This window comes from Scleropages formosus, chromosome 19 (assembly GCF_900964775.1).
Source record: "Scleropages formosus chromosome 19, fSclFor1.1, whole genome shotgun sequence".
NCBI classification, from domain to species: domain Eukaryota; kingdom Metazoa; phylum Chordata; class Actinopteri; order Osteoglossiformes; family Osteoglossidae; genus Scleropages; species Scleropages formosus.
In genome coordinates, this window is record NC_041824.1 from 22,463,553 (window position 1) to 22,491,149 (window position 27,597).

The window sequence follows — 27,597 nt, forward strand, 5'->3', positions numbered from 1 at the left end:
CCAAGTGCATGAGTGATCAACCTAACTTCCATAACTTAATCAAAAAAAGAATTTAAGTTGTGGTTTAAGAAAACACTTTAGGGAAAAATCTAACTTTTCGTTAGAGGTTTTTGAGCGGTTGCATGAGCCCTGTTCCAGTAAGCTTGTATGCCATCACATTCCCGGAATAAACGCATCAAACTGCCTGGAGAGGCTTTCAGTTTAAAACACAGCTGAGACGTACCCAAGAAAAACTTATAAAAACTCATAGGAGCAAAGTAGATTCTGTTAATGAGTTTAAAGTTTTGTTCCTGGATGCATAGGTTGGTAATGGGGGGGGGGGGGGCATGGTGGTGTGGTGGGTTGGACCGGGTCCTGCTCTCCAGTGGGTCTGGGGTTCAAACCCCGCTTGGGGTGCCTTGCGACGGACTGGCGTCCTGTCCTGGGTGTGTCCCCTCCCCCTCCAGCCCTATGCTCTGAGTTGCTGGGTTAGGCTCCGGTTCCCCGTGACCCCGTATGTGACAAGTGGTTCAGACTGTGTGTACGCGCGCGCATAGGGAGGTGAAGGCAGGGAAAAATTTAGCACATACAGATAACCGTTCATAATCGCTAAAGGACAAGTTAAGATCCTCTTCCCATGTCTCCCACAACTCTTTGTAAGAACCAGCACCAACACTTGATAAAACAGTTCATAATGCAGTGACCATACCCTAGGAATTGTTGAGCCGTTTCTCAACTTTAGTTCATTCTGTCTATACTCTATTGTTCTTTTCTAGGGCTGAAATAAAATAATGTACTTGTAGGTATATACAGTTCCTATTGGCTAAGACAAAAACATTTCTGCGGTGGCTGAAATGTGTAAATGTTTGGTTGGAAAATTAACATGATACCTCCAACACCCCATTAAATAACCGGTTTCGGAGTCCAGTTTGACCAAAGTTGGGGGAAAGTTAGTCCATTCGCGATCCCCAGTTTTCCCCAATGTCTCTCCAAACCAGAAGAGTGTTGAATACAACATTTGCACAGTGGCAAAGATAGAAGGTTATGATGAAACTTATGAACCGCAGCCTTGGGTAGATTTTAATCAGGAGATTTGTATGCATTTTCATGTTCATTTCTGTTCACCAATGAGAATACCGTTGACCAGCCTTTGCCAGCAGCCCATCATCAACTTGTCAGGTATTGCTGGGGCCAAACATATTGAAACATACAGAAACTAGAGGAAGCAATGATAAGGTTCGACTAAACGTTGTTACACCAGCGGGGTTAAATTCGAGCCCTTCGAATATCCAGCGAGGACTTCGATTACCAAGAACAAAGAACCTTCCTTGTGCTGAAATTGGGATCTCTCGCCCTTCGGAGAAGTACAGTATGTGCGGCTGCAGTTTAATTCAACGAACCTCAACACTTTCTGCTCTCATTGGCTTAGACTCGTCACGTGGGTTAAGCGGCCACTCACGCTCGAACGGGATGAGTTCGTTTAAATTAAATGTACACATCAGTTTTAATATTTAAAATGAAGGGGAATTCTGTTTTAACACTTCATTCGATGAACAGCACGAACCACTCGAGTTAAGGAGGCAGAAACGACGACTGGAGGTGAAACGCTTAACGAAACATAGCCGTTTCCCTCGGCCCGGATCCCGAGCCGAACTTCCCGAGCTGACGTCAGCCGGCTGCCTCGGCTGGTCTCGCGGCGCCGGACGTAGCGCTGTGAAAATGCTGCTCTCCGTGCCTGCGAGGACGGGAATGAGCCTCCACAACGGCTACAACGGCAGGAACGGCAAAAAGGTAACGGCGCCTCGCCTGGCTCGTGAAGCGGCCATTTGTTTGCGTTTGTGGACGGACGCGGAACGCGGGAGCTGCAGTGTCCTTGAGAGCGCTTCTCCTCCCGGAGCTCCGCTGCCCACTCTACACTCACTGAAGCGCTTCAGTTGAGTCACACGGTGTTTCTCGCAAACACCCCGCGCCCTGAACGGCGTGGAAGAGCCGTGGCGCGTTTCGCTCTCTCGGTGAGCCGTGTTTTATGGCAATTCGGGTTTATGAAAAAGAAGTCGAGGGAAGAAGAGGTAACTTTCAGAGAGAGAACGCCGGTGTGCGGTTTAGGGCGCGGTGCGGTGGTCGCAGGCTGTGGGCGCCGTACTGGAGGCACCGCTGCGACGTTTTGGAAGCCCCGGCGCGCGGCTCGGTCCCGCTGACACGCACGGTCCGCTCGCCTCAGGTCAGGAAACGGCTCTCTTCCAGTGGAAAATGCGGCAGCTCAACTTCGGCAAAGTTTCTTTGCCGTATGTTTGTTAAAGAAAACAAACATGTCGCCCCACCCCTGGCCCGGCACGACGGCGGGACTCGACCGACGGTAAAAATTGCGAGAAACGTCAAGAATCGATTCAATCGTGTAAAGTGCAGACATTTTGTGCGTGCGTGTGTGCGTGCGTGCCCGCTGGTGCCGGAGCGCGGAGCGCGGAGCGCGCAGCCCGCGAGCGACTCGCGCGACTGCAGCACTGGCTGGTCGGAGCTCGGCTTTTCGAACGACCGAAATGCTCATTTAATCTGCCTTTTAAATGAGAAAATACTCATTAACCCTTAACAGCACCTCAGTCGCCACTACTACGTGCTTTTCGTGCTGCTTTCATTTCAGATTGGTTGAACTAGTCGTCGAACAAAATCTTTGACAACAGCATATGTGAATAAAATATCTGTCCGTTCGTAAATCCGCGCCTAGGAGAGGATGTACTGAAATATTAATCGCTTTCCCAAAATTCCACCTGTGAACTATGCTGCACGTTTTAGGTAACGCGAATCAGTGCACCTTCTCTCCCACACTTGAGGTCTTCTTGGTGAGATCTGATCTGTGCTAGGGCAGCTGATATAGATCACACTTAACTTTCTAACCTACTAACCTTAACTGTTGAGTAACACCAACCTCGGTTGACATACGTTCCTCTGGATCATGTGTGTTTTCGGGGTGGATTTCTGGCCTCGTACCCCTTCCTGCACCGAGAATCTGCCCATCGCAGCTCGACGTTGTTCTGAGTGAGGTTAAGACCTCAGATGGCGAGACGCTCGATGGTCGCGCTTGACTCAAACCGCTGGCCACCATTTGGATGAGACCGCGTGGGAGCTGCCTCCCCTGTGCTGTCGGAACCTTCAGGAGTGTTTGAGGAACACCTGGTGAGCCCTCGTCGTATGGATGAGTGCAGTGCTTGCTGGGATGCTGGGATACCCCCGTGAAACTGTTAGGGTTAACCTTTATTCAGCTGACACCTATGTCCCAGGCACTTTACAGTGTTACATAATCAGCTTTACACTATTTACCCATTTATACTGCAAGGTATTCTTTCTTTATCAATTCAGGGTACGTGCAGGAGTAATGCAGGAGTGGGATTTGAACCAGAAGCCTTTAGATTGCAAGGGAACAGTCCTAAATATCACCTGCTGTTGAGGTAGTGGGAAGTAGGCATGAAGAATGCTTTAGTACTCATTCAGCTGTTTCAGGGGGACTCCTGCTTTAACTAGCATTTACCAGTTTTAGTGCCACATGTCTGTGGGGTGGTTTTAGAGGAAATCGATTGATGTTCTTACAGGATGGTATCTCCGGTTCCTTGCATTTGCTGTGTAATGGTATCTGTCTCTCTCACTTTTGTTACTGGCTTGTCCTGGTCGGGGTCACGGTGGCTTGGAGCCTGTCCTGAAATCACTGGGTGGGTGTACACCCTGGACGGGACTCCAGTCCGTCACAGGGTACCCTCACTATGGGCAATTTAGCATCTCCAGTTCACCTGAACTGCATGTCTTTGGACTGGGGAGGAAACCCACACAGACATCGGGCAAATGTGCAGACAGCTGGATTCAGTCCTATGTCTGAGCCCAGGTGCTGTGAGGCGGGAGTGCTCCGTGCTGTGACCATTGTGGGTTCTTTAACCTGAAATTCTTCAGCAAAACATTTGTATGTGTGAAGCTTTGCAAAGTGAATAAATGTAAGCCGGACAGAGTTTTGGATACAAATTCTTTCTCTTAACAATGGTTAAATGCAAATTGTTTACGGTAGCACAAATGTACTTGATCAATATTTAGGAAGATATGGTATTGCTCTGCAAAAAGTGCTACTGGTGAGTCAAAGATGCAAGGAAAATTGTTCACCTTGTTAAGTTACAGGATCTTTTTTTTTTTTTTTTTTTTAATTGCATGGCTTTTGTCTTAAACATTTTTTCTTTCGTCTTTATTAAAAAAGATAAATGCTGGGCTTGCGAGTGACAAGGCTGCCAAATTATCCTACACTACTCAAGTAACAAAATTATGATTTGATGAGGTCACCCATGTACCCTCTGTTGGGTCCACAGCGCACATGTGCAAGGGCAGAGTTGGAAAGCACATAAGCAGTTTAATGCATTGCTTATTGGACAAATGAACCTGGCTCAAAGCAACACATTGAGGGAGGACTGTGGAAATGTGTTTAAATTAAAATTTTAATACTAAATATTGCAAAAAAAAAAATTACTTAAAAATTTCAAAAGGTGAAGTTGGATTTGTTTGTGGTATTTTCTCACAGTTTAGCAGAAATAAGCATCAGAAAGCTGTTTTCTTGATGCAGTGTACTCCAGAGCTGACTCCCAGAGCCCACCTACCGCGATGTACCCACAGTACCGAACACACTTGTACACCATTGCCCTTCACCACCCCTTAGTGCACTTAATGGAAGCACAATGGCGCTTGCTTTGTTAGTGCGTGACTAACTCGTGCTGGTTCCAGTCATCGTTAATCAGTGCCCTGCTGAGAGCAACAGCAGCACTTTCAAACTCCCGAATGCTCCGAAATAATGCCGGGGAAACTGTGTGTGGCCTGTGCCTGTGGAGTTTGAAAATGAAATCAGATAATCAGTGTGGAATAGAATTTCAGTTGGCACACAGTGGTTTGTTATAGTTGGTAAAAGTTTCCCTTTTTTATTTGTGCTCTGGAGATGTCTGAACGCGGAGTTGTAAACAGAGATTGAGAAATGTTTCTTGTTTTGGTTGTGGCAGATTATGCCTCAATTTCTTAGCAGAAGACTGCAGTTTAGTTTGCTTCCGTGACACAACACTACAGTGTGTACATGTGTAGGCGCCAACATGGAGAATGTGGCATCACAGAATTCATCCAGAATTGCTCTCAGCCAAGAACACTTCTGTCCACATAAAGTTTCTCTCTTAAATCTGCTGTTGGTATTTTGAGCTGTTTAGCTGAGCGAGCAGTGTTTTCACCATAACATCTTACCAACATACACATCTTCCCTGTGTTCGGTTCTGTGTCCCTTTGCACTCCAATGCAGGTAAACTGTTGAGTCCAGTTTCCCTGTAATGTGTGTGTGTGTGTGTGTGTATGCATGCATGCAAGCAAGCAAGTGCTCTGTGCTGGATTGGTGTTCCCTATGCTTCCACTAAGGACCTTTAAACGATGAATGGATGGATATATCTGCTTTAAATATAGCTCTTATCATATTATCTGACACAGGAGAGATCTCAGATTTAACAATGTGCAGAGTGCTCAAGGGTTTTGGTGCAACAACAATTCACTTTGCTCCTTGACATCCGCTGTGTGCATTATTCAAAGATGGATCAGCTTTTTAAATCCAGCAAATATATTTAAAGATTATTCAGTTGAGAGCTGATGAAGAGAATATATCTATACTTGATGAATTTTCCATTATTGAAAGTGGTCAAAAAGATTATGAAGATAACTCAGTGGTCAGATACCTTTGCAGTATTCACAGGTTGGCAGCATGACAGTATTTGTCTCAAAAACAAAACCAACTGTTTGCCCCAATGCTTAGCTGAGCACCATCAAGGCTGTCCTCTTTCCTTCTACAGTTATGTCCTTGCAGGACATGTGTTTGTGACTGACCAAAATAGTGTCTCTTAACATAGTTGTTTGTCATTATTATATCAAACCCTGCACCTGCCAATACATGAGGACTGCCTCAAATTTCTTCTTATAGTCTGCTTGGGGCAAGCGGTTTCAGCCTATCTGCGTGAGTGAAATAAAGCTGACGTTGTAATTGAACTTAAATAAATCACCGCAGTGTCTTTGGCATGCCTTGGACAGCAGTCTTCTTTCATTGTGGAACCCCTTCTAATCTTGCACTACATTAGAAATTTTTACTGCACTATTAATAACCCAGAATGGGTTAACTATATGTTTACTGATAAATTGTTTATAAGTTCCTGTGTATTTTGATGTCTGAAAGTTCTTTTACTGGTTTTTATCAATCTCCCTGAAGTACCTTTTAAACGTTGCACAATTTAAACAACCAACCAACTTCAATAACTGCTTTTCCGAGCGGGTTCGCGCAAGGCTGAAGAGGAGGTACACCCTGGACGGGATGCCAGTCCATCGCAGATAATTTAAACATTATTTCTTAAAACACATTTGAATATAATATACATAAATTCTGTTTCAAAAATAAGTTCCGTCCTGCTTGAATTGGGCTTTTGCTTTACCTTTTCAATTTTGCCACAAGGAGGGAAAAATGTCCAAAGGAAGTTGAACTTGTTACCAGACAACAAAGAAAACGCTTACATAAGTATGTAGCCATAAGATAAATTTTGTTAATTTTTATGCATAGAGACTCTTTCCCAGTTAGATAAAATACTTCATACTTTTAACAATACACAGGTTGTGTGAATAATTTGAGACATTTCCTTTCTGGCCACGTCCAGTACCATAGGGTTGCCAATAGACAGTTGGATGGATATGTTTGAGAGTAATGTGTTGTTCTTCAGGTGACTCAAAATTCAGATGTTGCAGGAATGATGTAGGAGACAGAACTCTGCCACTGAAAGAGGAGTGCAGGGACAGGCCAGGGCAGCTACTATGGTATGGGGGTCAGCAGGTGTGAACAGGGCCGTATGGCTGAGGGTGTGGTACGTCAGCTCCTATATCAGAGATTAAAGATGCAGTCTACCAGATAAGAAAATGCTGATCTTTCCAAACTCTCAGATGCCATTAGATCTGAATTTTTGTTAGTCTTAAGTAGTTATAAGTATATAATAATTACATTTTTCTTGTTTATAAGTGTGTGGCTAAGTTGCCTTGCTGTTTTGTGTGTGGTGTGGCATTTGTTATTGGTTTAAGTAGTTCAGCTGTTAATTGTCATCAACTCAGTTTATCCTGATGTGAAGGAATACAGCTCAGTACTTCATTATGAACCCATCAAAATTAATGCTGACAGAACTCTACATTTTTACTAATCAGTTCTTAACTTTATAAGTATGCAGTGTTAAATAATGTTCATAGTCAATTTGAGAACTGTATCACTTTTCACTGAAGTTAAAAAATGGAAAACATTCAGTGTAGCAATTTTCCTTGGAAATGTTATTCATAAAATATGAAAGGAGGAGGCTGGCGTGTTGCGATGGTCTGTGTCATTGACTTTGGCACGGCTGAGATTCGCTGTTCCCTTCCTCACAGTGCCGATGACCGGGGCTTGGAACACTCCCATGAATGCTGCGGAATTCCCGGAATCCCAGCCCCAAACAATGCTCTCGTCGTAGGAGGGGTGTTGGCTCCTGCCGTCTTTTCACAGATGAAGGACCCCCCCCCCCCAACCCGTGCATTAAAGACGAGTGCAGTCTTTAAGTCGCACACAGAGGAGATGTGTAAATCCGACAGCAAGGAGGCACCTCTGACCTGACTTTTTTTCCCTTTAGCTTTCTTGCTGGAAGGAAAGAAATTTCTCTGGTGGTAGGAGGTTTTTTTTTTTTTTTTTCTTCCCCCCCTCCCCCCCCCTTTCCCTCCTTGCTTTTGAGAATCTGCCACGCACCTCCCACACCAGTCTTGTTCTTTATTCTCTTTAATCTCCATTTCTCATACCTTTGTCTCGGAGTTGGTGGTCTAGCTTGCTTGTACAGTGGACTCAGGTTTTTCTTCTGGTGCAGTGAACTTTTTAATGTTCCGAGGTCTCTCAATCCTCCTTTCACTTCTCTTAGGTATTGCTCTTCTAGATTTATAGAGAGTGTGTTGGCTTTTGTTTACATGCACACTGGAGTAGCTCGTCTGAAAGCGGGAGATGTGAAGGGGAAAATGAGGCCCCAGACTGTGACTGTATGTAGATGTTTGTAATGCTACACTGGAGTGTGCTGGATCTGAAGGGAAGAGGCTAAAGGCTGCTCAGAAGTCACTTTCTGTTTCCATTTCGCGGACTGCCTGTTCGCACGCATTGTGGAGAACATGATCTTTTCCACGGTGCCCTTACGAATATCTTATGTCAAACAGGTAAGACTTTTGTAGTTCACACAGATTTATTTATAATGGTTGTGATGGTTGTCACGTCTGTATTTGATACATTTGTGGTCAGGTTTATTGTAGGCAAAACTTTTATTATGGATCATTTTGGGCTGTTTTTGCCAGAATGATATCTTTGTTGGCCAAAAAAAAAAAACTGTTGAATACATTTTTTTTAACCTTTTTGCATTTGCTTCTTCAGGAAGATCTTATTAATATCCCCATATACTTTTGTGAACTTTTCAGCTACTGATGTTGGAGAGTAGAGTTTCTCTGAAGTTTCCATTAAGCCTTTGAGTCTGGGAACAGTGCGTTCTTCTTTATTGTAAGGGCAGATTTCATTTAATCAGACCCTTTTTAAATGAACCCATTACATGCAGACCTGCACACCAACTGCAGAGCACATGCAGTGTGTATCTGCCGCAGCAGGTACTCGTTGTTTATCTGACAGACAGCAGACACACAATTGTGTCCCTGCCAGAGGAAAAAGTGCTGTTTGTCAAAGCTGAATAAATCTTGTGGCTGCTGTTGGGTTCTTGTCCCAGTCTTAGGAGTTATCGGTGGGATCATATTCCCCCAGGCTGGGGCCACCTGGCCTGTTCTCAGGCCCAGCCATGTCTGTGTTAATGGGAGCAGACGCACAAGTTTGTGTGAGTGCTTCCCTTGCTGTCATTTCTGTGGGACATCAAACATCCCTTCCTGGACAGTGTCCCAAACTCACCTGTCTTTTTTTTTTTTTTTTTTTCTTTCTTGTTGTTCACTTTCTCCACCTGCTCCCACAAACACATGGGTTTTCAGCTATGCTGATCTGCCCCTACCCATTGTGTACTGCAGTGGAGCCTCCGTGACATTTTTTCCAGTGAGTTTTGGAAGGTGCTGCAATACTCAATGTGAGATGTCGCATAACCCTGTAGAGATCTGATACCTGCAGACTTGTTGACAAACCCCATGGGGAAATCCACTGAGCCCCAACATGCCATGTCCTGTTTTTTGTTGGGCAGCGTGCCAGTTGTTTGCTTGATTTCTCCCCCACCCCCCCCCCCATTTTGTGTTTTCTGATGGAGCCTTATCACAAATCCCAGAATATAGTTGAACTTGCCAACATTTCTTTTGAATATTCATGTTCCATAATTCTGATATTCAATGAAGTATAGTGACAGTAAGTACAGTACGTAATAGTGTAGGACACTGGCAAGATCCATTCCTCCTGAAGGAAAGATGTGCTGAGAAATAAAAGTTCAGCAAAGGGTAGTCAAATTTCAGTACTGCATAGAAAGCAGTTATAGGGTTATGATTTTACCAGCATTCTGATGTACAAGTAAAAGTAGTAAGGTAGTAAGTTGTATAATTTCTATAAAAAAAAAAAAATGCTTGATGTTAGAATAAAAGGAGAAATAGACACTCTCCCTTATTTTTTCTGTTTAATGAAAGTCTCTTGTTTAGGCTTTATACAAAGGCTTAAGCTGTTACAGCTTCTTAATCTGCAGGTTGTGATCAAGTGGTACAGCTGTGTGTGTGTAACCAGCCACATGTTAGGTAGTTTCACACAGGTTGCATGAAAAATTAAAAGTTTGTGTTGATACCATAGTTTTTGTTCACAGGTATAAAGGTGCTCAGGAAGTCTGCTGGCAAGATGGCTTGTAAAGTGGACCTCTACAAATATAGAAAGACCTTTTTGAGCTTGCTGTCAGGAAGTGACACACTCCAGCGTACTCAAAGAGGGAAATGTGAAAATGGGGCGAGATGAGGCAGGGATGACATCATTGCATTTTTTTCTTCATGGGCAAATGATGTCAGGCAGAGGAACTTTCCAAAAACAAGTTTGATGTCATCACCAGATAGATGGGGGCCATTATTCTTCTTAACATGTTGAAACGGCAATGAGGGGTTTCTTTTTGCTGTGCCAAAGTAGCGCTTGAAACCCATTGCTAGCTAGAGGAACAGAGTTGAGGACGGGGGCAGATAGGAAGGGGTGGGTTTTGAGTGTCGACCCCACATTCCCAGAAGCAGCAGAGCAGGGTAACCAGGTGGAGCACTCTGATTGGCAGGCACATGACAGGGATTAACATCCTTTGCTAACAAGCTCAGGTCCCAATTAGCCAGGCCTGTGTCTCTGGTGTGGGGCTCCCCACCTGATGAGCTGCTGCAGATACATCCCTCCAGGTTCATGGGCCAGCCGGCAGACGCAGTGAGGCATACAACGGCTTGATGTCACCGAGAAGAGTCTGGAGTAAACTGTGGTCTGTAGGCTCCTCAAAGGGCCTATACTGATTGGATTGAGTGTATCTCTTATCCCTGTGTTGGAATACACTCCTCCTGCTGCGCCAACCGTTTTGTAAATGGACTTTGGTAAAGATTGAGTAATGGCCGAGAGGTAACACTGGAGACTAGCAGGTACCAATAGTTAGAGCACTTGCAAGGGAACCAAGGTTCTAATCACTTTTCCTGTTGTAGTACCCTTGAGCAAGGTATTTACCTAAAAATTGCCTAGCTGTATTAATGGATAAATCGCTGTAAGCCACTTTGGAGAGAAGCGTCAGTTTGTTTATTTCTTTAGCCAACGCTGCAGCATCAGTGGAAATGTATGTGATACCCGATTATTACCGAGGTCGTTAATACAGCAGCAGCTGGTCAGGGAAAAGCTGTGTGAAGCGGTCACAGCAACATGAGGAAGTGGGATTACTGCCTCACTCAACCCTAAAATAGAGCCTTCCTGTCAGTCTTCTTTTTCCCCTTTTCTTCTGTTTGTGTTCAGTTTGCAGACCAAAAAGGGTGCATATTAGAACGCCTAGAAGTGCTCGTGAAGGAGACTGCGTGATCACAGGAGTGTAAAGGAGAGGTTTTTCTGGATTAATAAGAGGAGGGAAATAATGAGATGTTTCTGTAACATAGTCCTGGGGGCCACTGGTCAGACTGTTCTATTATCTGCTGTCCTTTCCCCCCCACCACAAGCCTCAAGCATACCCTTTCTCACTGAAGTAGTCTCCGCCAGAGGCTCTGTTCCGTGACCTTGAGGCGCCTAACAAATTGGCCCATTGTGCCGCTGCGGGTCTATTGAACAGATGCGTCTAATGAGGTATTTCATACTCCACAACCCACTGATGGAGACCAAACTGGGAAAGAGAACAGCCTGTCTGTCTGGCAGCAAAAAGAGCTGAGAAGGAAGGCTGAGGTTAAAGTTCACTTGTGTATATTATACTGGTTTGAAAGCACTTAGAGGGCAATTTAATTGGCATTTGCACAGTTTTTCTAGTGTTACAGGTTTATTTGTATCTGTAAAGTTTATTCTTGAAAAGACACAATAGATGAACAAAAGATCATTCTTTCTTGGGCAAAATGATAAAGTTCCCTTGTCTGCACTGCAGTGAATCCATTTTTGTTGGTAGTTTGAAATGTGCTTTGGCTCTTGTTACCCGTTTAGAACGGAAGTGAGTCCTCCTAACGGAGGTGCTGTCTCTAGGATGGAGGATCTTCTGTGACTTTTTAAGTTCATACTATATGCAGCTCTTCACTTCTTCCAGTAACAGATGATTAATGATGATCTTGAAATTATGAGACAGCCTTTTTCACATGTTGACTAGGGGCTGTTTATGGCTCCTGCTGCAGCTGTGTCCCCATCACAGGGGCTGCAGGGACCACTAATCCTTATACCTGGAAACTAGTGGAGGATGGTGCGACCACTGGTCTCTACACTGTGATGTTGTGGAGCTACATGGGCTCCTCCAAATTGCACCAGGGCCTGGATAAGTGATTTTTAGCAAGCAGAGCTTGATGTGGGCCTGAACCTGCTGGGAAAGAAAGCAGTTTCGGAAGGAGAGCTGCATTAGATTTGACCTGTGGATTAACCCAGATTTTTTTCATACTACTTGTAACATTTAAATTGCAACTTGTTTGTTGTCATGTCAATTCTATTGTTTTCCAAAGGGTGTCTTTTTCCCCCCCCCTCCTCTAAAGTTTAACAGGGAAAATTGTGAGTTTTTAGTAATCATCTGCCAAGTACCCATTAGATGTTTTTTAATATGGCCAATCTAATCTCTTCTACACTTAACACACTTAAGCAGCTGTACAGTTTTATAAACTGATTAGATTTTTATTTGGTACATTAAACTGTTAAAAGTAGCTTTACTGCATTGGTCATTTTACTTCTGATTTAGGGCAACCTGTGTATCATATAAAAATGGGTGTCTGAAACTGATTAGCTACAGCTTGTAGTCTTAACTCAGTTGTACATTGTCTGTAATTTTATGTTGAAATTTTACATTTTGAAGAGTGAGCAGAGCCCTGTGTTACCGGGTAGGCTCCGGTTCCCCGTGACCCCATATGGGACAAGCGGTTCTGAAAATGTGAAATTTTACATTTTGCTGTTTACTACTCTGTTTACATTTACATTTTACGTTTATTTATTTAGCAGACACTTTTCTTTAAAGTAACTTCCAATGAACTCTATTTAGTGTTATCAACCCACATACTTTATTCACCAAGGTGATTTACACTACTAGATACACTACTTAGAATGGGTTACTCATCCATACATCAGTGGAACACATTCTCTCTGTGTCACTCTCACGCTATGTGGGAACCTGAACAGCATGTCTTTGGACTGTGGGAGGAAACCAGAGCACCCAGAGGAAACCCACGCAGACACGGGGAGAACATACAAACTCCACACAGACTGAGTAGGGATTGAACCCACGTCATCTTGCACCACCCAGGTGTTGTAAGACAGCAGCGCTACTTGCTGTGCCACTGTGCTACCGTGCGTGTGTGACGCACTGTTAAACAAAAAGTAGAGTCATAATAATTATCAGCAAGGTAGAGGTGGTATTCAAATTTACATAACAACCCTAATAAATAGAACCAAACACTAATGATCTGGTTTCTTTTTCATTTCTCTGCCAGTGGGATGTGTGTTCTCCTGATTTCACTATTGGCACCCATTCATTGCTCAACCAAATTTCTCTCTTTGTCTTTAACCTAATCCGTTTTTTTCTTTGTCTACAGCAGGCATATGTGTCTTCCAGCCAACAGATGGCACCACCAAGTCCAAACACCAACAGTAATAGCAGCAGTGGGGGAGGGGAGCAGCTAAGTAAAACCAACCTTTACATACGTGGCCTTCATCCAGGAACCACAGACCAGGACCTGGTTAAACTGTGCCAGCCGTGAGTGCTCTGCTCTTTGCTTCGCCCTGTTTCTACCACTTCTGTCATTCATTTTTGATCACCCCATGTGTTCGACCTAATATGTGCATATTTATTTCAGCATCTTTCACATTTGTTCTGCCGTTGATCTTTTCACCAATTTTGCCACCAAATGCTTACTGAATTTTTGCACCATGATAGTTCATCCAGCTGGAAAAGACTAGGAAGACTTGGCATGAGTAAAGATTAAGTGAAAATATAGAGTTGGACTTCATAATTCGAGTAAGAAACAGAGATGGAAGAGCATCGTGAATGGGAATGAAGGTGAAGTTGGGCGAGAAAGGGGAAATGGAGAGAGGAGAACTGGCTGGGGAAAAGCTGACGGAGCATGGAGAGATGAGGGGGCTGTAAAGGGGGATACGGATTCTGCATGTCCTGACGTGAACCCTCTTTGGAGTTGGAAAAATGCAGCTGCCTTTTTGTGGAGGAAAAAAATGAGTAACGACCTCGAAGCCAAGAGCAGCTCTTCGTCTTGGTGCAGTCATAGCGCATACACATATACAGAAGTGCATGCAGGCACGCACGTACGCTCACACAGCCGAGGCGGCACCTTTTTTTTTTTTAAAAAAAAAAAAAAAAAAACCCAAAACCATAACTGGTCCGGCCTTACAAATAGTTAATTTAAAAATATATTCATTAACTGGAGTGCACAGTTGGTAGGTTTGAGATCGGTGGTGTGTGAAAAATGCACTTTATGCTGGTGTCAACATTTTGAGCTCAAGTGTCACCCTGATGGAGGTGGAGCCAAGTGGTGGCAAAATTGGCCAGCTGTGGCAAGTAGAGTAGACATGGGTCCATGCACCCTGCAGTGGAGTGTGGACACCCTCACAGCCATTTTGGACCTGGTGTACAGCCAGGGTTTTCTAACACTCATCATCCCTGTCTGTATTTCTGTCCTTCTAGTTGATGTTCTCTTGGCTTTCTCAGGGGATTTCATTTTTCTATTCCTTCATGTCTTCAGTTTTAATGGTCTTTGTGTAGTGTCTGGGCTGAGGCTTTAGCAGTGCTGGATGTTTACTGAATTCATACAAGTTTGTATAGAACAGTGCTGTCTACTTGAGCACTAATATGACTTCAGAAAGGAGCATATTGTGTTATCCATGTGAAAAGTCATGTTGTACAGGTGGTTATATGGAGTTACGTTCCGCAAAACCCATTGTAATTCAAAAATATCGTAAGGAAAATGAATTTAATACACCTAATGCACACCTCTGCATGACAGACTTGGGCATGCGAATCACTGCCGCTGCTCAGCACCACTAGAGAGTATCCGCCGCATATCGCTTGCCTGGGAAAAAAATCAAAATTCGAAGTACGGTTTCTACTGAATGTCTATCGTCAACTCACCATCGTGAAGTCGAAAAAAATTATAAGTTGGGGACTGCCTGTATTACGGGGGTGGAGGACACAAGGGTCAATTCTGATAGGATATAATTGGATTGTACTACACTGTTGATTGGGATAAAAAAAAACACGCTATGTGTTGGCTCATTGAGGATGGAGTAATTGAAGTAATACTGGTCCTTAATCTGGAATTGTAAAACAGTTCAAGTGTAATTTTTTTTTTTGGTGATGAAATGTTGGTATGAGAATCAGCACCTCCAAGTCTGAGTCCACAGTTGTCTCATGGAAAAGGATGGCATGCCACCTCCAGATAAGGGGAGAGAATTTGCCCCAGGTGGAGGAGTTTAAGTATCTTGGGGTCTTGTTCACAAGTGAGGGGAGAAGGGAGCGTGAGATCGGCTGCAGACTGGGAGCAGCGGCAGCAGTAATGCGGTCGCTGTACCAGACTGTAGTGGTGAAGGGGGAGCTGAACCATAAGGCAAAGCTCTCTGTTTACTGGTTGGTCTATGTCCATACCCTCACCTATGGTCATGAACTCTGGATAATGACTGAAAGAATAAGATCGCGGATACAAGCGGCTGAAATGAGTTTTCTTCGCAGGGTGGTGGGACTCACTCTCCGTGACAGGTTGAAGAGCCCGGACATCCGGGAGGAACTCGGAGTAGAGCCGCTACTCCTCCGCATAGAGAGGAGCCGGTTGAGGTGGTTCGGGCGTCTGATAAGGATGCCCCTCTGGGCGCCTCCCTTTGGAGGTATACCAGACACGTCCAACTGGGACGAGGCCCTGAGGTCGGCCCAGGACCCGCCGGAGGGATTATATCTCCCACTTGGCCTGGTAATGGCTGGGGATCCCCCGGGCTGAACTGGAAGAAGTTGCAGGGGGACAGGGACAGCTGGGCCTTTCTACTATCCCTGTTGCCACCCTGACCCTAGAAGGACAAATGGGCAAGAAGATGGATGGATGGATGGGTGGAGGGATGAGATGTTGGCTGTATGCATATGCAAGCCATCTTTTGCCATTAAGTAATTTTCCCTGCCCTTTGTGTTTCCATGTACTGTACCATTTACTATGTACCAACAGGATCCAGGGGCTATTATGTGGGCATATGGTTTTATAGACCAGCACACAGGACAAGGTAAACAATTTGTCCTTGCATACACATCAAAGATGTTTGGGATGATTCAAGATGGAAAGCTTACAGAAGTCATGTGTTGCCTCTGTGCCATGAAAAGTAATAATACACCCAACTCTAGTATAGAGTGACCTCGCATACTGTCCCATGTCCCTCTCTGAAATGGGCTGGAACTGACAGGAGGTGTTCTTTGCGCCACCTGTGCAAAGGGGCCACCTCTCCTTTGCAGGGTGGTGATTGCAGAAGCACATGCTATCTTCCTGTTGCTATGTTGCCCACATAAGGGAGTGGAATACCATAGTGCGATTGAGACCGAAATGCCAGCGGGCCAGAGGAAGAGCCTTGCAGTTGAACTGTTAACATGAGTTTGGCTCACAAGGCTTTTGTGTTCTTTACAAGCAAGAGACTGTGGAGTGCTAAGATCTAATGCATGCATTATGTAATACTTGTTGTTCAGAGATTTACTGGTCACAGTCGGTGTTACTGAAAATAACTTTTGTTTGAGGTCCGGTGAGTGGTATAGAGAGAGAGTGAGAGAGAGTGAAGAAGGAAATGGGAAATAAGGAGAAAGGGTGGGGGCAGGGGACTGCGTTTTACAGCTGCCTGGAAGAGACCGCCCTGGCCAACAGGAAATGGCAAGGCCTTGGGGAAAGGGAAAGACAAACAGGAGTGCAGCTGCGAGATGACAGGGAGTATAAGGTTGAGACTGTGGCATGCTTGCTGTTAGAGGTCTTTGTGCACCAAAGGCCCAGCAAACTGGTATTGATACCATTACTAATAGCAGTGTTGGGGGTTAGTGAGGAGCCATACACAATCTGTATCTGTGGAGGGGAAAACTGCAGCTTTAATATGGGGTGCTGTGAATAGTAATGTGCTATACTGTAGGATGGATGAATTTTGATGGGGAAATAATGAGACGTGGATTGAGAGGAAGTTGCAGTGGAATCCTGCGATTAATAGGAAAGAGGATAGCGAGACGTGTTATAGCGAATCAGTCAGCTGCTCCCCCTCTCAAGAACATAATTGGTCTGCTGTGCCAGGTGCAGTCAGGGCAGCATTGCAGTGGAGCCCCAGGCTCTGTGGACAGGCCCACTGGAAAGACCACCTTAGAAGATCACTGGGCCAGTTCCAGTGGAGCAGGTGCAGAATGCTACTTTAATGTGCTTCTCCACATGTGTCACACAAGGGCAGCCTTTCTAGCTACGTGAGGAAAAGATCACAATAGAGGCAGTGTGGCTTTTTGGAAGCATTAAACCAGGGCTGTGGAGTCTGTACACACAACCTTCGACTCCAACTCTAGTAAGCCAATAATTGCTTCCAACTCCACAGCATTGCCCAAAAGTTGCACATTATTTTGGGGGTTGACTTACCTGGTACATATAGGCCAGAACCCATAGTACACATTTAATTTTCAGGGGTCGACTTATATGCTGGCATACAGTACATTTAGTCAGAGTCGGTATATTTTTTCCAACTCGAGTAACTCAATAATTGCTTCCAACTCTAGAGCACTGCATTAAACCCAGGATGTGCACCTATTGCTTTGACACTATTTTTGGTCACGGTCTTGAAGTAGTCAGTTGTCGCCTTGCAATCGAATAACCTGGGTTTCAGTCGCACTCTTACTGCAGTACCTTGGTTCAAGGTACTTAACTTGGATAGATATAGTAAAAATTGTTCATCTGTATTAATGGGTAAGTAGCTTAGTCTACAAATGTTGCTGACAAAGGTGTAAGCTAAATGAATAAATTTGTGAGTTTCCGTAAGTGTTGATGTTTGAGAAATTGTTAGAAATGGAATTTGAATACAGGTTTATATGCAGGCTAATAGTACAATTATCCAGTCCTTCATTTTATTAGAGAGCTTCAAATGTCTTGGTTCAGTGTCCATTACATGTTCATAATTTAGTCATGGTCAAAAATCGTAATCTTTAGTCTTGACTGATTAGGAAAATGACTTTCAGTCAAAATAACTGAATAATATTGTGCTGTTTGGAGTGTAATACCATCCATGAGGTGTCTTGTTAAAATGTGAATTTGAGCCGTGTTGAGAGAGTCTTTCCTCCAAGGCAGACTGAGCCTTTGTGGTTGGAAACACTGTTAATGATGCTCACCAATGGCCAGAGAGATGGTGCAAGTGGCTGCCTTTGCCAGGCTTTGATGTCCCTATTGAACAAAGGCTCCATTTTTCTCTGGTTCACAGTGTGAGAGCAGTTAAGTGACTGACTGAGGGAGATCAGCTGTCTTGCTGTCCCAACATACCGTGGGCAGATAGCCCTGACACTGTACCCTGGAGCGTCAAGGTGGGACTGTATGGTCCTCCAACAAAGCTGTGCACACTGTGCCTGTACATGCGTATCCCACCATATGTTGCCTTGATAGTGGCCAGTCACAAATTGCTTCCTGTTAGGGACCTTTATTATAGTTTAGCATGTCCTTTATACCAGGTAACTATATCCCTTCACAAAGACATTCTTGTGGCTCTTGCTGAAAAATGTAAACCTTGGTTTTGAGATCAAATTTTAAAAAAAACTGCCCCTTTTGAATTGCATTTATTATTTCCTATGTTGGGGGTGGGGGGTGTGCAGCAGTTTTGGCCGGGTCCCACTCTCTGGTGGGTCTGGGGTTCGAGCCCCCCCGCTCTGGCCTTGCGCCCTGTGTTCCCGGGTTAGGTTCTGGTTCGCCGCAACCCTGCTTGAGACAAGCGGTTTCAGTGTGTGACTTCCTATATGTTAGCTTTGAGTCTGTAAGCATCGGAGTTCTCCTTAACTGCTCTGAGAGTAAATAGAACTGTTGAATTCTAACTGTACCCCACATTTTATTTGGCTAAGAAGGCCATCCAAACTAAATTAGCACTCTGTTTCTTAAGGGGGCAAACTGCTTTTATTACCTCTCAATACCAAATGTTTCTATTGGCACTCAGCAGAAGAATGACAATTGAAAGAATTTTCCTTTGTCTGCAAACAAGTTATTTGGAATGGAAAAGAAAAAAGTTTTATGTAGTATGTGGACATGCTGCTGTTTCTAAAGCATCTGCCATTTAGTGGTCTGATTCTTCGGGGAACCAAGTAGCGGGATGCAGTGGCCGGGTGGTACCTGAGGCTGAGGTAGCAGTCGCTGCCCAGGGCTTGCTGGGAGAAGGATGTGGTTTCACCTTGCAGTGGATCATGTATGGTACTTTTTTTTTCCCCCCACAGGGTGAAATTTGTAGTGCAGTACCACGTATCCCCATTCAGTGCGATGACACGTTTCCCCACCCATAGTCGCACAACTGCTGGACCGGGGCCTCCTGCAGCCCCTAGTGGTGGGCCAGGCTACATCTTTAGTGTGCTGTGGAAAAGGGAACCTGGACAAACAAGGCCATTCAATACAAATAAAAAAGGGTCACGTTCCTTATTGTTTAATTTTTCCGGAATACTGTGATGTTAATAAGTCAGATATGTAACAGCAATGGAAGTGGACCCACAAACTGAGATCAGCCAGGCCTGGTTGGGGTCATCGGCAGTTTTAAGTTGTACGTGTTTACTATGATTAGGCTCCTCTTTCCAGCAACTCCTCTTAGCTGCCAGCCACATTAGCTATAGTCAGAAACTCTGGGTTTGAACTGAAATGTGATTTGCTGGTACGTGTATATAAGGATACACTTATTTTTTAGCCTCTTCTGTTATCTCTCTTTGGATGGAGGGGTTACCATTTAAAGAGGTATTAACACATTCCTACTGTGTACTTGTGGATCTCATATTACTGTGTATGATTCACTTTGAGAGCAAATAAATAGCTAATGTTTGTTTCCCTTTTTCAAGATATGGCAAGATTGTTTCCACTAAGGCCATCCTGGACAAGACCACCAACAAGTGTAAAGGTAAGATTTAACGGTGTACTTCAGTAACATCACTTAAACTAGCGGGCATAGTGGAGTTTTTTTTTTTTTTTTTTTTTTTTTTTTTTCCTCTTAAAAAAAGGGTAGCAGTTGATCGTTTGTCAGATGAGGTAGTATTGTGGTTAGAACCATTGCCTTGCAGTCAAAAGACATGGATTCAAATTCCTCTCTTGCAGCACACTTGATCAAAAATACTTATCCTTAATTGCTCCAGTACCCAGCTGCATAAATGGGAAAATAATTGAAAATAGCTTAGTATACAGTCCTATCTAAATAATGACAATGTCAGTAATGCAACAAAAAGCTTCAAAAAGTTGCTTTTGGCAGAAAAACTAAATATAATGTGTACTTACCATGGTAATTTGTAGTAATATATAAACAAAGGCGCTGTCTCTGCTGAAATTTTGTAAAGAAATGGAATATGTGAAGCAGCCTGAGCTCCTGACTAAACGGTTGATGCTGCATACGAGTGCTTCACTGTGCAAATGACGTCTTCTGCCCACCGGGTGTGGTGTGACATAATCACTCTGAGCGTGACATAACTTCACATCTGGTGTCTGGCACAGCTTTCTTGTGTTTCATTCTCTGAGCTCATCCCTCTGAATGAATATGTGCACCAATCAAAGTCTGCACCTTGAAAGCGTGATTGTGCCAGCAGGTAACAGCAGAAGTGTGTCACGGACAGGCCCTGCACAGTACACATTCACGTGACAGTTTCCCCTGGCAGTGCCAAATGGAGGTCTGATGCCCTGTTTTGTTGTTGTAGGCTATGGCTTTGTGGACTTCGACAGCCCGGCTGCAGCTCAGAAAGCAGTGACGGCACTAAAAGCCAGCGGTGTTCAGGCCCAGATGGCCAAGGTAAGGGAAACGCCATTTCTCCCACTGAGGACCATCCACTGCCGCTCTGCAATCTGGCCTACACTCCATTGTCTATTCTCAGTCAGTGAGTGTAACTTTGTTAAAGTTCATCTGTGCTGTGGCTTTTCTTTGACTTGGTGGAGGGACCGCATGAAATGAGCAGCACTTGGACTGGTCTCCGAAGGCCCGGCTGCTCGTGAACAGATCTGTTGTATCTGCGTTTGACTTCTCCCTGATCCCTGCTTGGTGCCTCTTCCGTGCTTTGCAGAGAGAAGATGTACGCTATTCTGCCGCTGGATTCGCAGTTGCATATTTGCTCTCCCTCTGGGGTGCAGCGTGAGGGGGCTAAGCAACCCTTTCCCTCCACTCTGTTTTGGTTTTGTTTGTAGTTATGGCAACTACCCTCAGCATGTGCAGATACTCTTGAGAAACAATCCGCCCCGGGTTGTAAAAGATTGCGAGTGTCCTGCTAGTGAAGAAAGGGGGTATTTCTGATGGATCTTGGTGAGTCATGGACAATGTAAGTAGCAGTTTAGTAATAGGACCTTTTAGTGGACATGTTTTTGCATAGAGAATAAATAGTAGTGCACACAGGCAGCATAACAATAGAAGGAAATATTGTACAAGGTATTGGATTGGATATAGGGCTGCAGGTGGCATAGTTTTAGAGCTGTCTTACAATTAAAGAACTCAGGTTTGTATTCCTACTCCCACTGTAGTACTATTGAGCATTGTACTAACCCTGAATTGATACAGAAAAAAATTGGCGAGCTGTGTAAAGCTGGCTAAGTAATTGTAAGAAGCACAGCATGTAAACCAGACAATGGAAGTTGCTTTGGAGAACAGCATCAGCTACATCACTGAGTAAGTAAATAACTATAGCACTGATGCCATTGCCTTGATGTAGGAGGGCTTGGGTTCAAATGATCCTTCCTACCTTAGAATCTGTGATAAAGGTACTTGACCTGACATGAAAATTACTCTACTGTATAACAGGTAAATAATTATAAGTAAAGGCATCATCAAAATAATGGATAATAGTAGTAGTAGTAATAGTAGTGTCTTTTTTTTTAAGTTCAGGTCAAATTTAAGTAATAAAATTTGAGAAGCTCCTGGCTATTTGTCTGTGAGGGTGTTCAGTATTGTATCTCAACCAGTAGTCACGTGATTGCTGTTCCGCAAGAGAGATCAGTGCAGAACTGAGCTTGGATTATCACCCTCACTACTGGCCACTGCAATTAGGCATGTGTCACTCAGTGCATGAAGGGTACACAGTGTTTTAATGTGCCGTTCAATCCAGTGTGAGGAACACAGTTAGTAGCAGGGTGAATCTAAGGTCTGGGCTTTTTTCATGTGCCAGACTGATGCTATCGTACGCTGAATTTGTCTCTGGCATAGACAAGTGGTATAGCAGCATTCCTCCAACGGTTATTTTGAAAGAATTGTTACACATTAGTAGTATTGTTTTTTTCCATGTGGGAGAACCAGCTGGATTTTAGGCTAGTTCAGGTATTTTGTTCTGGGAATTGACTTTAGAGTATGCAGAAAAATATTGCTGCTTTTGTTTCTTTAGTCCTGGTATCCATAGCAATTCTTGTTTTCTACATCTTTATAGTCAGTGAAGGTTGATCTCCTTGTTTGTAGGGTCACCTACAAGCATTCAACTAGTATCTCTACCCACAGTGCACTTTGGTGTGCTGTGATACACAGCTTTATCTCCCTGGTTGTGTGTTCCAGCAGGGCCAGAGATTGACATTAACCAGCATGTGAGCAGATAGGTGTGACAAGGTTACATGTTCAGCACACAAAGTGTGTGAATTCACCTCAGGCCAGTATGGGTCAACATCACATACTGTTGGGGGTTTTTTTTTTTTTTTTTTTTTTTTAAAAAAGCTTGTTGGATCATGTCTCAGGAAGGACTGGCATAGCTAAACTTGGCATAGCTGTTCAGACTGAAGATGATCTGCTGAGAAAATATCCATACTTGGCTCCTCCTATTATGAAAAGTGTAGTTATGATTAAAAATGTTTTCCAGTTTAACTGCGTTTTCTTCATGTATTTTCTAAAATTTCATTTACATTTCTTTATTTAGCAGACACTTTTCTCCAAAGCATCTTCCAGTGAACTCTATGTAGTGTTACCAGCCCACACACCTTATTCACCGCGGTGACTTACACTGCTAGATACAGTACTTACAATGGGTCACTCATCCATACATTAGTGAACATACTTTCTCTGTCACTCTCACGCTAGGGGTGAACCTCAACAGCATGTCTTTGGACTGTGGGAGGAAACCAGAGCACCCAAAGGAAACCCACACAGACACAGTGAGAACATGCAAACTCCACACAGACGGAGTGGGGATCGAACCCATGTCCTCTCACACCACCCAGGTGCTGTGAGACAGCGTTATTTTCTGTGCCACCATGTCGCCCCAATTTCAATTTGCAGTTGAGCAAACTTGGTCTGAGTGTGTGACCGCTTTCATTCAGTGTGCTTCCATAGTGTTTACAGCTTGTGTATGGTGTTCCTGGGTGTTTGCGATTAGTAACATGACGAGAAATATTGATGAATCAGCCAGCAAATGAATAGAACTTTTTTTGAGAAGGAATTTTCAGTTTCACTGCAAAGTATCTTTATTGCAACTCTAGCAATGATTTTTTTGAGAGCCTAACCAGTAGAGTGACATCTGTATTAACCTTTTATTGACTGAGAGTAGTAAAATGACTTAAGTTACAAACATACGTTATGTATCATGTTCCAGTTAGCAAAAGTGGGCTGCCAGTTTATATGGGTAAATTTGCAAGTCTCTCTAGATTCAGGTAATAATAGTAATGATGAACATGTTGCAGAGATGGTTCCTGCAGCTGTGTTCAGCTTACAGGCTCACAGTGGGGAGAGCTGTTGTGCCAAAGAGGCAGAGATGATTGGGAGCAGAGGGTTTCCTGTGGGCCACATTCCTTGGTTCTGAGATGCATCCCCTGTCGATTGTGGCCTCGTGGTGATGACGCTAAGCTCCCGGCATCCAGAGTCAACACACATGAAACCACAGCCGACTTGCGCAGGCTGTCCTGAGTGCCTCTCAGACAGATGGCAGGACACTGGCTGAACTGTTCTTAAACCTGACTATACTCCAGCAAGACCGAGTCAAGGTCATGTCCCGGAGTAGCTGAGGAAATGAGTAATGCTGAGCCATAGCGTGTACTTCTGTGTTTGCTATGTGCCACATATTCCAACAAAAGGTAATAATATTCATCAGTTGGGTGGAGAGAAGCTAATAGGTGATTCTTCATCCTGTAGGAGTGTTTCATCCTACAAAATGCAGAAGTAGCTTAACAAAAATGGTTGGTCTTGCATGTGCATAAAGTTGCTTGGACTCAGCTGCTAAAGACTGTAATCAGTTTGGACGATTATGTGCTTTGCTCATCCTCAGATTGAGTCTTCACACCATGGCACACAGTGTGCAACTGCTCTGCAAAGCTTCACATGTGGGACCAAGTCTCACTGAGTCTTAACAATTCCCCTTCCTCCGGGTACAGCTACTACTAAATTCCCATCCTAGCGATTGCGACACCTCTTTGCAGCAGAGAAAATCCCCTAAGCTGGCCCCTTGCGCGCCCCGCTCCTGTGCCGGCTGTGGGCTGTGCTGCCGTCAGCAGGGAACTGGTGGCTGCCAGAGAGCGTCACACACACGCAGGAGAAAGTGCCTGGTGTGTAAGAGCTGTGGTCAGTTGTGTTGCCGAAGACCAAACGTGGTACTGTTCGGCGGAGAATCTCGACTTTGTCTCGTAGCGTTCCTTGTAGGCACCTCAAACAGCCTGCATCTCTGCTGAAGGCGAGCGGCATGACCCTGGAGACCTTGGCAGATCAGTGGCAGGCCACAACAAAGGAGATGTGAATCAGAGTAGCATACCCACATCCCTGTCTTTTTGACATACGGGTGCCCACCCCCCCCGTACAGACACTCTCAAATAGCTTTTTTTTTTTTTTCTTTTTTCCATCACTCAGTGGCCGTGTGGTAACATTTTAAAGGGGGAGGAGGGGACTCTGTGGGGACTGAGTTCAACTGAAGTCCAGCCACACAATCTCAATCAACATCTCTGGCACATTCCTTTGCGGTCTCTGCTTTGCAGGTGATGTTGCTCATTATCCAGCTGCAAACCGAGCTCACCTCTTGTTACACACCAGTCCTTTTGTGTCCCAGCTGCTTGGTCTAGAGACACTATTACGGATACCATGTTAGATACACAACAAACAGCCACATAGGTATTTCGAAGATGGTTCATTTTGTACTGTGCTTCTAATTTTGGCAGGTTTTTCATGACATGACTGGTATTGGGAGGAAAAGTGTCTGCAGTGTGAATAAGTGCAAATAAATGGGCTTCTCATGAGGGCACAGATGTGAGCCTTCACTGAACATGTGATATGAAGCTTAGCGCCAAGTCCTCTGAGCTATAAAGTCTTATTTGAAAGGAGCCCATCTTGCTGTCAGGTGATATTTGGCTCATTACAAAAAAAACCTGATGCCCCCATCCTCTCTCAGCAACAGGAACAGGACCCCACCAACCTGTATATCTCCAACCTACCATTGACCATGGATGAGCAAGAGCTGGAGGCCATGCTGAAGCCCTTCAGCCAGGTCATCTCCACACGCATCCTCCGTGATGCCAATGGCACCAGCCGCGGAGTGGGCTTTGCCAGGTACCACCCTGCGGGCAATATGCTAACGCACTGTGAAAGCAGACTAATTGGGGTGTCATCTCAGAGCTGGTACAAGTAGAACGCATGTTGTGGAGTATTTGTGTAACGGCTTCCTAACCCCCCCCCCCCCCCCCCCCCCCCCCCCCCCGATATCTTTCCTGTACCGTTTATTATCTTGCAATTAGCATGCGTCAGACCACCAGACAAAAGATTTATTTGCCGCTGATGGTGTCAGCACGAGCTTTTTATTAGTGCCAGACATGCATCCTGATGAAATTTTCTCCAGACGGAAGGGAAGATAAGAAGGACTGGATCCATTTTGTGAAATAGTGTATTATACCTAATGTGAATGTGCACATTACTGCCCTCCTCTGGCTGAAATGAAACCTGAACTTTGCCTTTACCTTTCACACACACACAATGCCTGAAACCGCTTGTCCCAAGCAGCATCACGGCAAACCGGAGCCTAACCCGGCAACACAGGGCACAAGGCTGGAGGGGGAGGCGACACACCCAGGACGGAACGCCAGTCCGTCGCAAGGCACCCCCAACCCGCCAGAGAGCGGACCCAGCCAAACCCGCCACGCCACCGTGCCCCCTTTTTTACCTTTCAGTTAACCATAAATTTACTTCTTTACAGGATGGAATCAACAGAAAAATGCGAAGCTATCATTCAACATTTTAATGGCAAATACATAAAGACTCCTCCAGGAGTGCCAGGTGAGACATTGATTCATTTTTGTTTAAATTTTTTTTTTAAAAAAAAACTTGGATGTTATGCTTCCCTTTATTTAAGCGGTGGCACAGTCAGTAGTACTGGTGCCTCGCAGCACCTGGGATGTGAATTCAGGTGTAGCTTTGAATTTGATTCTATGTAGAGTTTGCATGTTATCTCTGGGTTTGTGTGGGTTTCCTCGCAGTCCAAAGATGTGCGTTTCAGGTGTCGGTGACTGTAAGTTGTCTTTATTGTGCGTCTGCATGTCTGTGTGTATGTTACTTTACACGGATGAATGATTGTAGGGATTTTGGTATAGTAGATGTACCTTTGTAAGTCACCTTGAATGAAGTTGTCACCAAAATACACACACACACACACACACACACACACACATTTTCTGAACCGCTTGTCCCATACGGGGTCACGGGGAACCGGAGCCTACCCGGTAACAGAGGGCGTAAGGCCGGAGGGGGAGGGGACACACCCAGGACGGGACGCCAGTCCGTCGCAAAACACCAGTTAATTATTGTGTTTTCCTTTGTCTAATAAATGTGTATGTAATGCCCATGGGAACTTGGCAAAATAGCCTACTATTCAGTGCCGTTTCTGTGTTTCGGTACACGTAGACAGTTATTGTAACATATCTACTTTTGTCCTTACTATTTACTCTAGTTCCCACGGAGCCTTTACTGTGCAAATTTGCGGACGGAGGCCAGAAGAAGCGTCAGAACCAAGGCAAATACCTGCAAAATGGACGGGCCTGGACTAGAGAAGGGGAGACGGTGAGAAAATAGTGTGGCTTTTGTTTACCGGTCATATTTTGTATGTTCCCACTTGGTGCTCTGTGGATGTACCTTAAAGATGTTGGTGTTAACCACAAAACATGAGCGTTGCGAGACTAGCCGTAACAGCTTCGTTTCTCTGTCACGTCATCGTGTAAAGATGGCATTTCTCATGTAGCTTCCCCATGTTGTCATGCTGAATGACCGTGTTCCTCTGCTGTTTTAGGGAGGAATCACGCTAACATATGACCCCACTACAGCCTTGCAGAATGGGTGAGTGATTGAGCGAATGGCTGAATATGTGATCACGAAAAGGCATGCTGCCCTGTCATCTGTCAAAAAATGGAGCCATTGTTCAAGTTTTGGTCATAGCTGCTGCATGTTTATTCACTATAAGCTCTAGTGAATGGAATGAAATGCATTGCTTGCTAGTTGCAGGTGTGCCATAACTTTTCTATATATATTTGCGTGTAGGTTCTACTCCCCTCCGTACAGCATTGCTCCCAACAGGATGATTGCACAGACACCCATCTCACCCTACATTCCCTCTCCTGTTTCATCATACCAGGTCAGTATGCGTTACCCTGCTCACATGACAGTGTGCATCCTTTGAAAATAAGCTTAATGCAGATAGCGATAAATTATGTGTTGGGTGGCTGGTTACCTTTAAGGCCAGAAGGCTTTGTGTTTTTCTGTAAGCTCTATGACCATGAGTAAGTAGTGCTGACAGGAACTACTGTGATGAA

General features: G+C 44.5%; 1 protein-coding gene across 6 annotated transcripts in view; it reads left to right on the forward strand.

Moving 5' to 3' along the window:
- The first annotated feature begins 1,413 nt into the window (after positions 1-1,413).
- Positions 1,414-27,597, forward strand: part of LOC108939291 (RNA-binding motif, single-stranded-interacting protein 2-like) — a 29,322-nt gene continuing 3,138 nt past the window's right edge. Inside the window, exons 1-9 of one of the 6 annotated variants that reach the window (XM_018760497.1) lie at positions 1,414-1,770; positions 13,240-13,397; positions 19,716-19,774; positions 20,559-20,650; positions 25,194-25,351; positions 25,992-26,071; positions 26,742-26,851; positions 27,078-27,124; positions 27,326-27,419. In XM_018760497.1, the coding sequence (XP_018616013.1) occupies positions 1,699-1,770; positions 13,240-13,397; positions 19,716-19,774; positions 20,559-20,650; positions 25,194-25,351; positions 25,992-26,071; positions 26,742-26,851; positions 27,078-27,124; positions 27,326-27,419 (870 nt within the window). In that variant the 5' untranslated portion in view covers positions 1,414-1,698. Of the gene's footprint in view, positions 1,771-2,464; positions 3,151-7,944; positions 8,227-13,236; positions 13,398-19,715; positions 19,775-20,558; positions 20,651-25,193; positions 25,352-25,991; positions 26,072-26,741; positions 26,852-27,077; positions 27,125-27,325; positions 27,420-27,597 lie in introns of those variants that run through there. The other 5 variants (XM_018760496.1, XM_018760498.1, XM_018760501.2 and 2 more) reach the window with 5 other exon arrangements.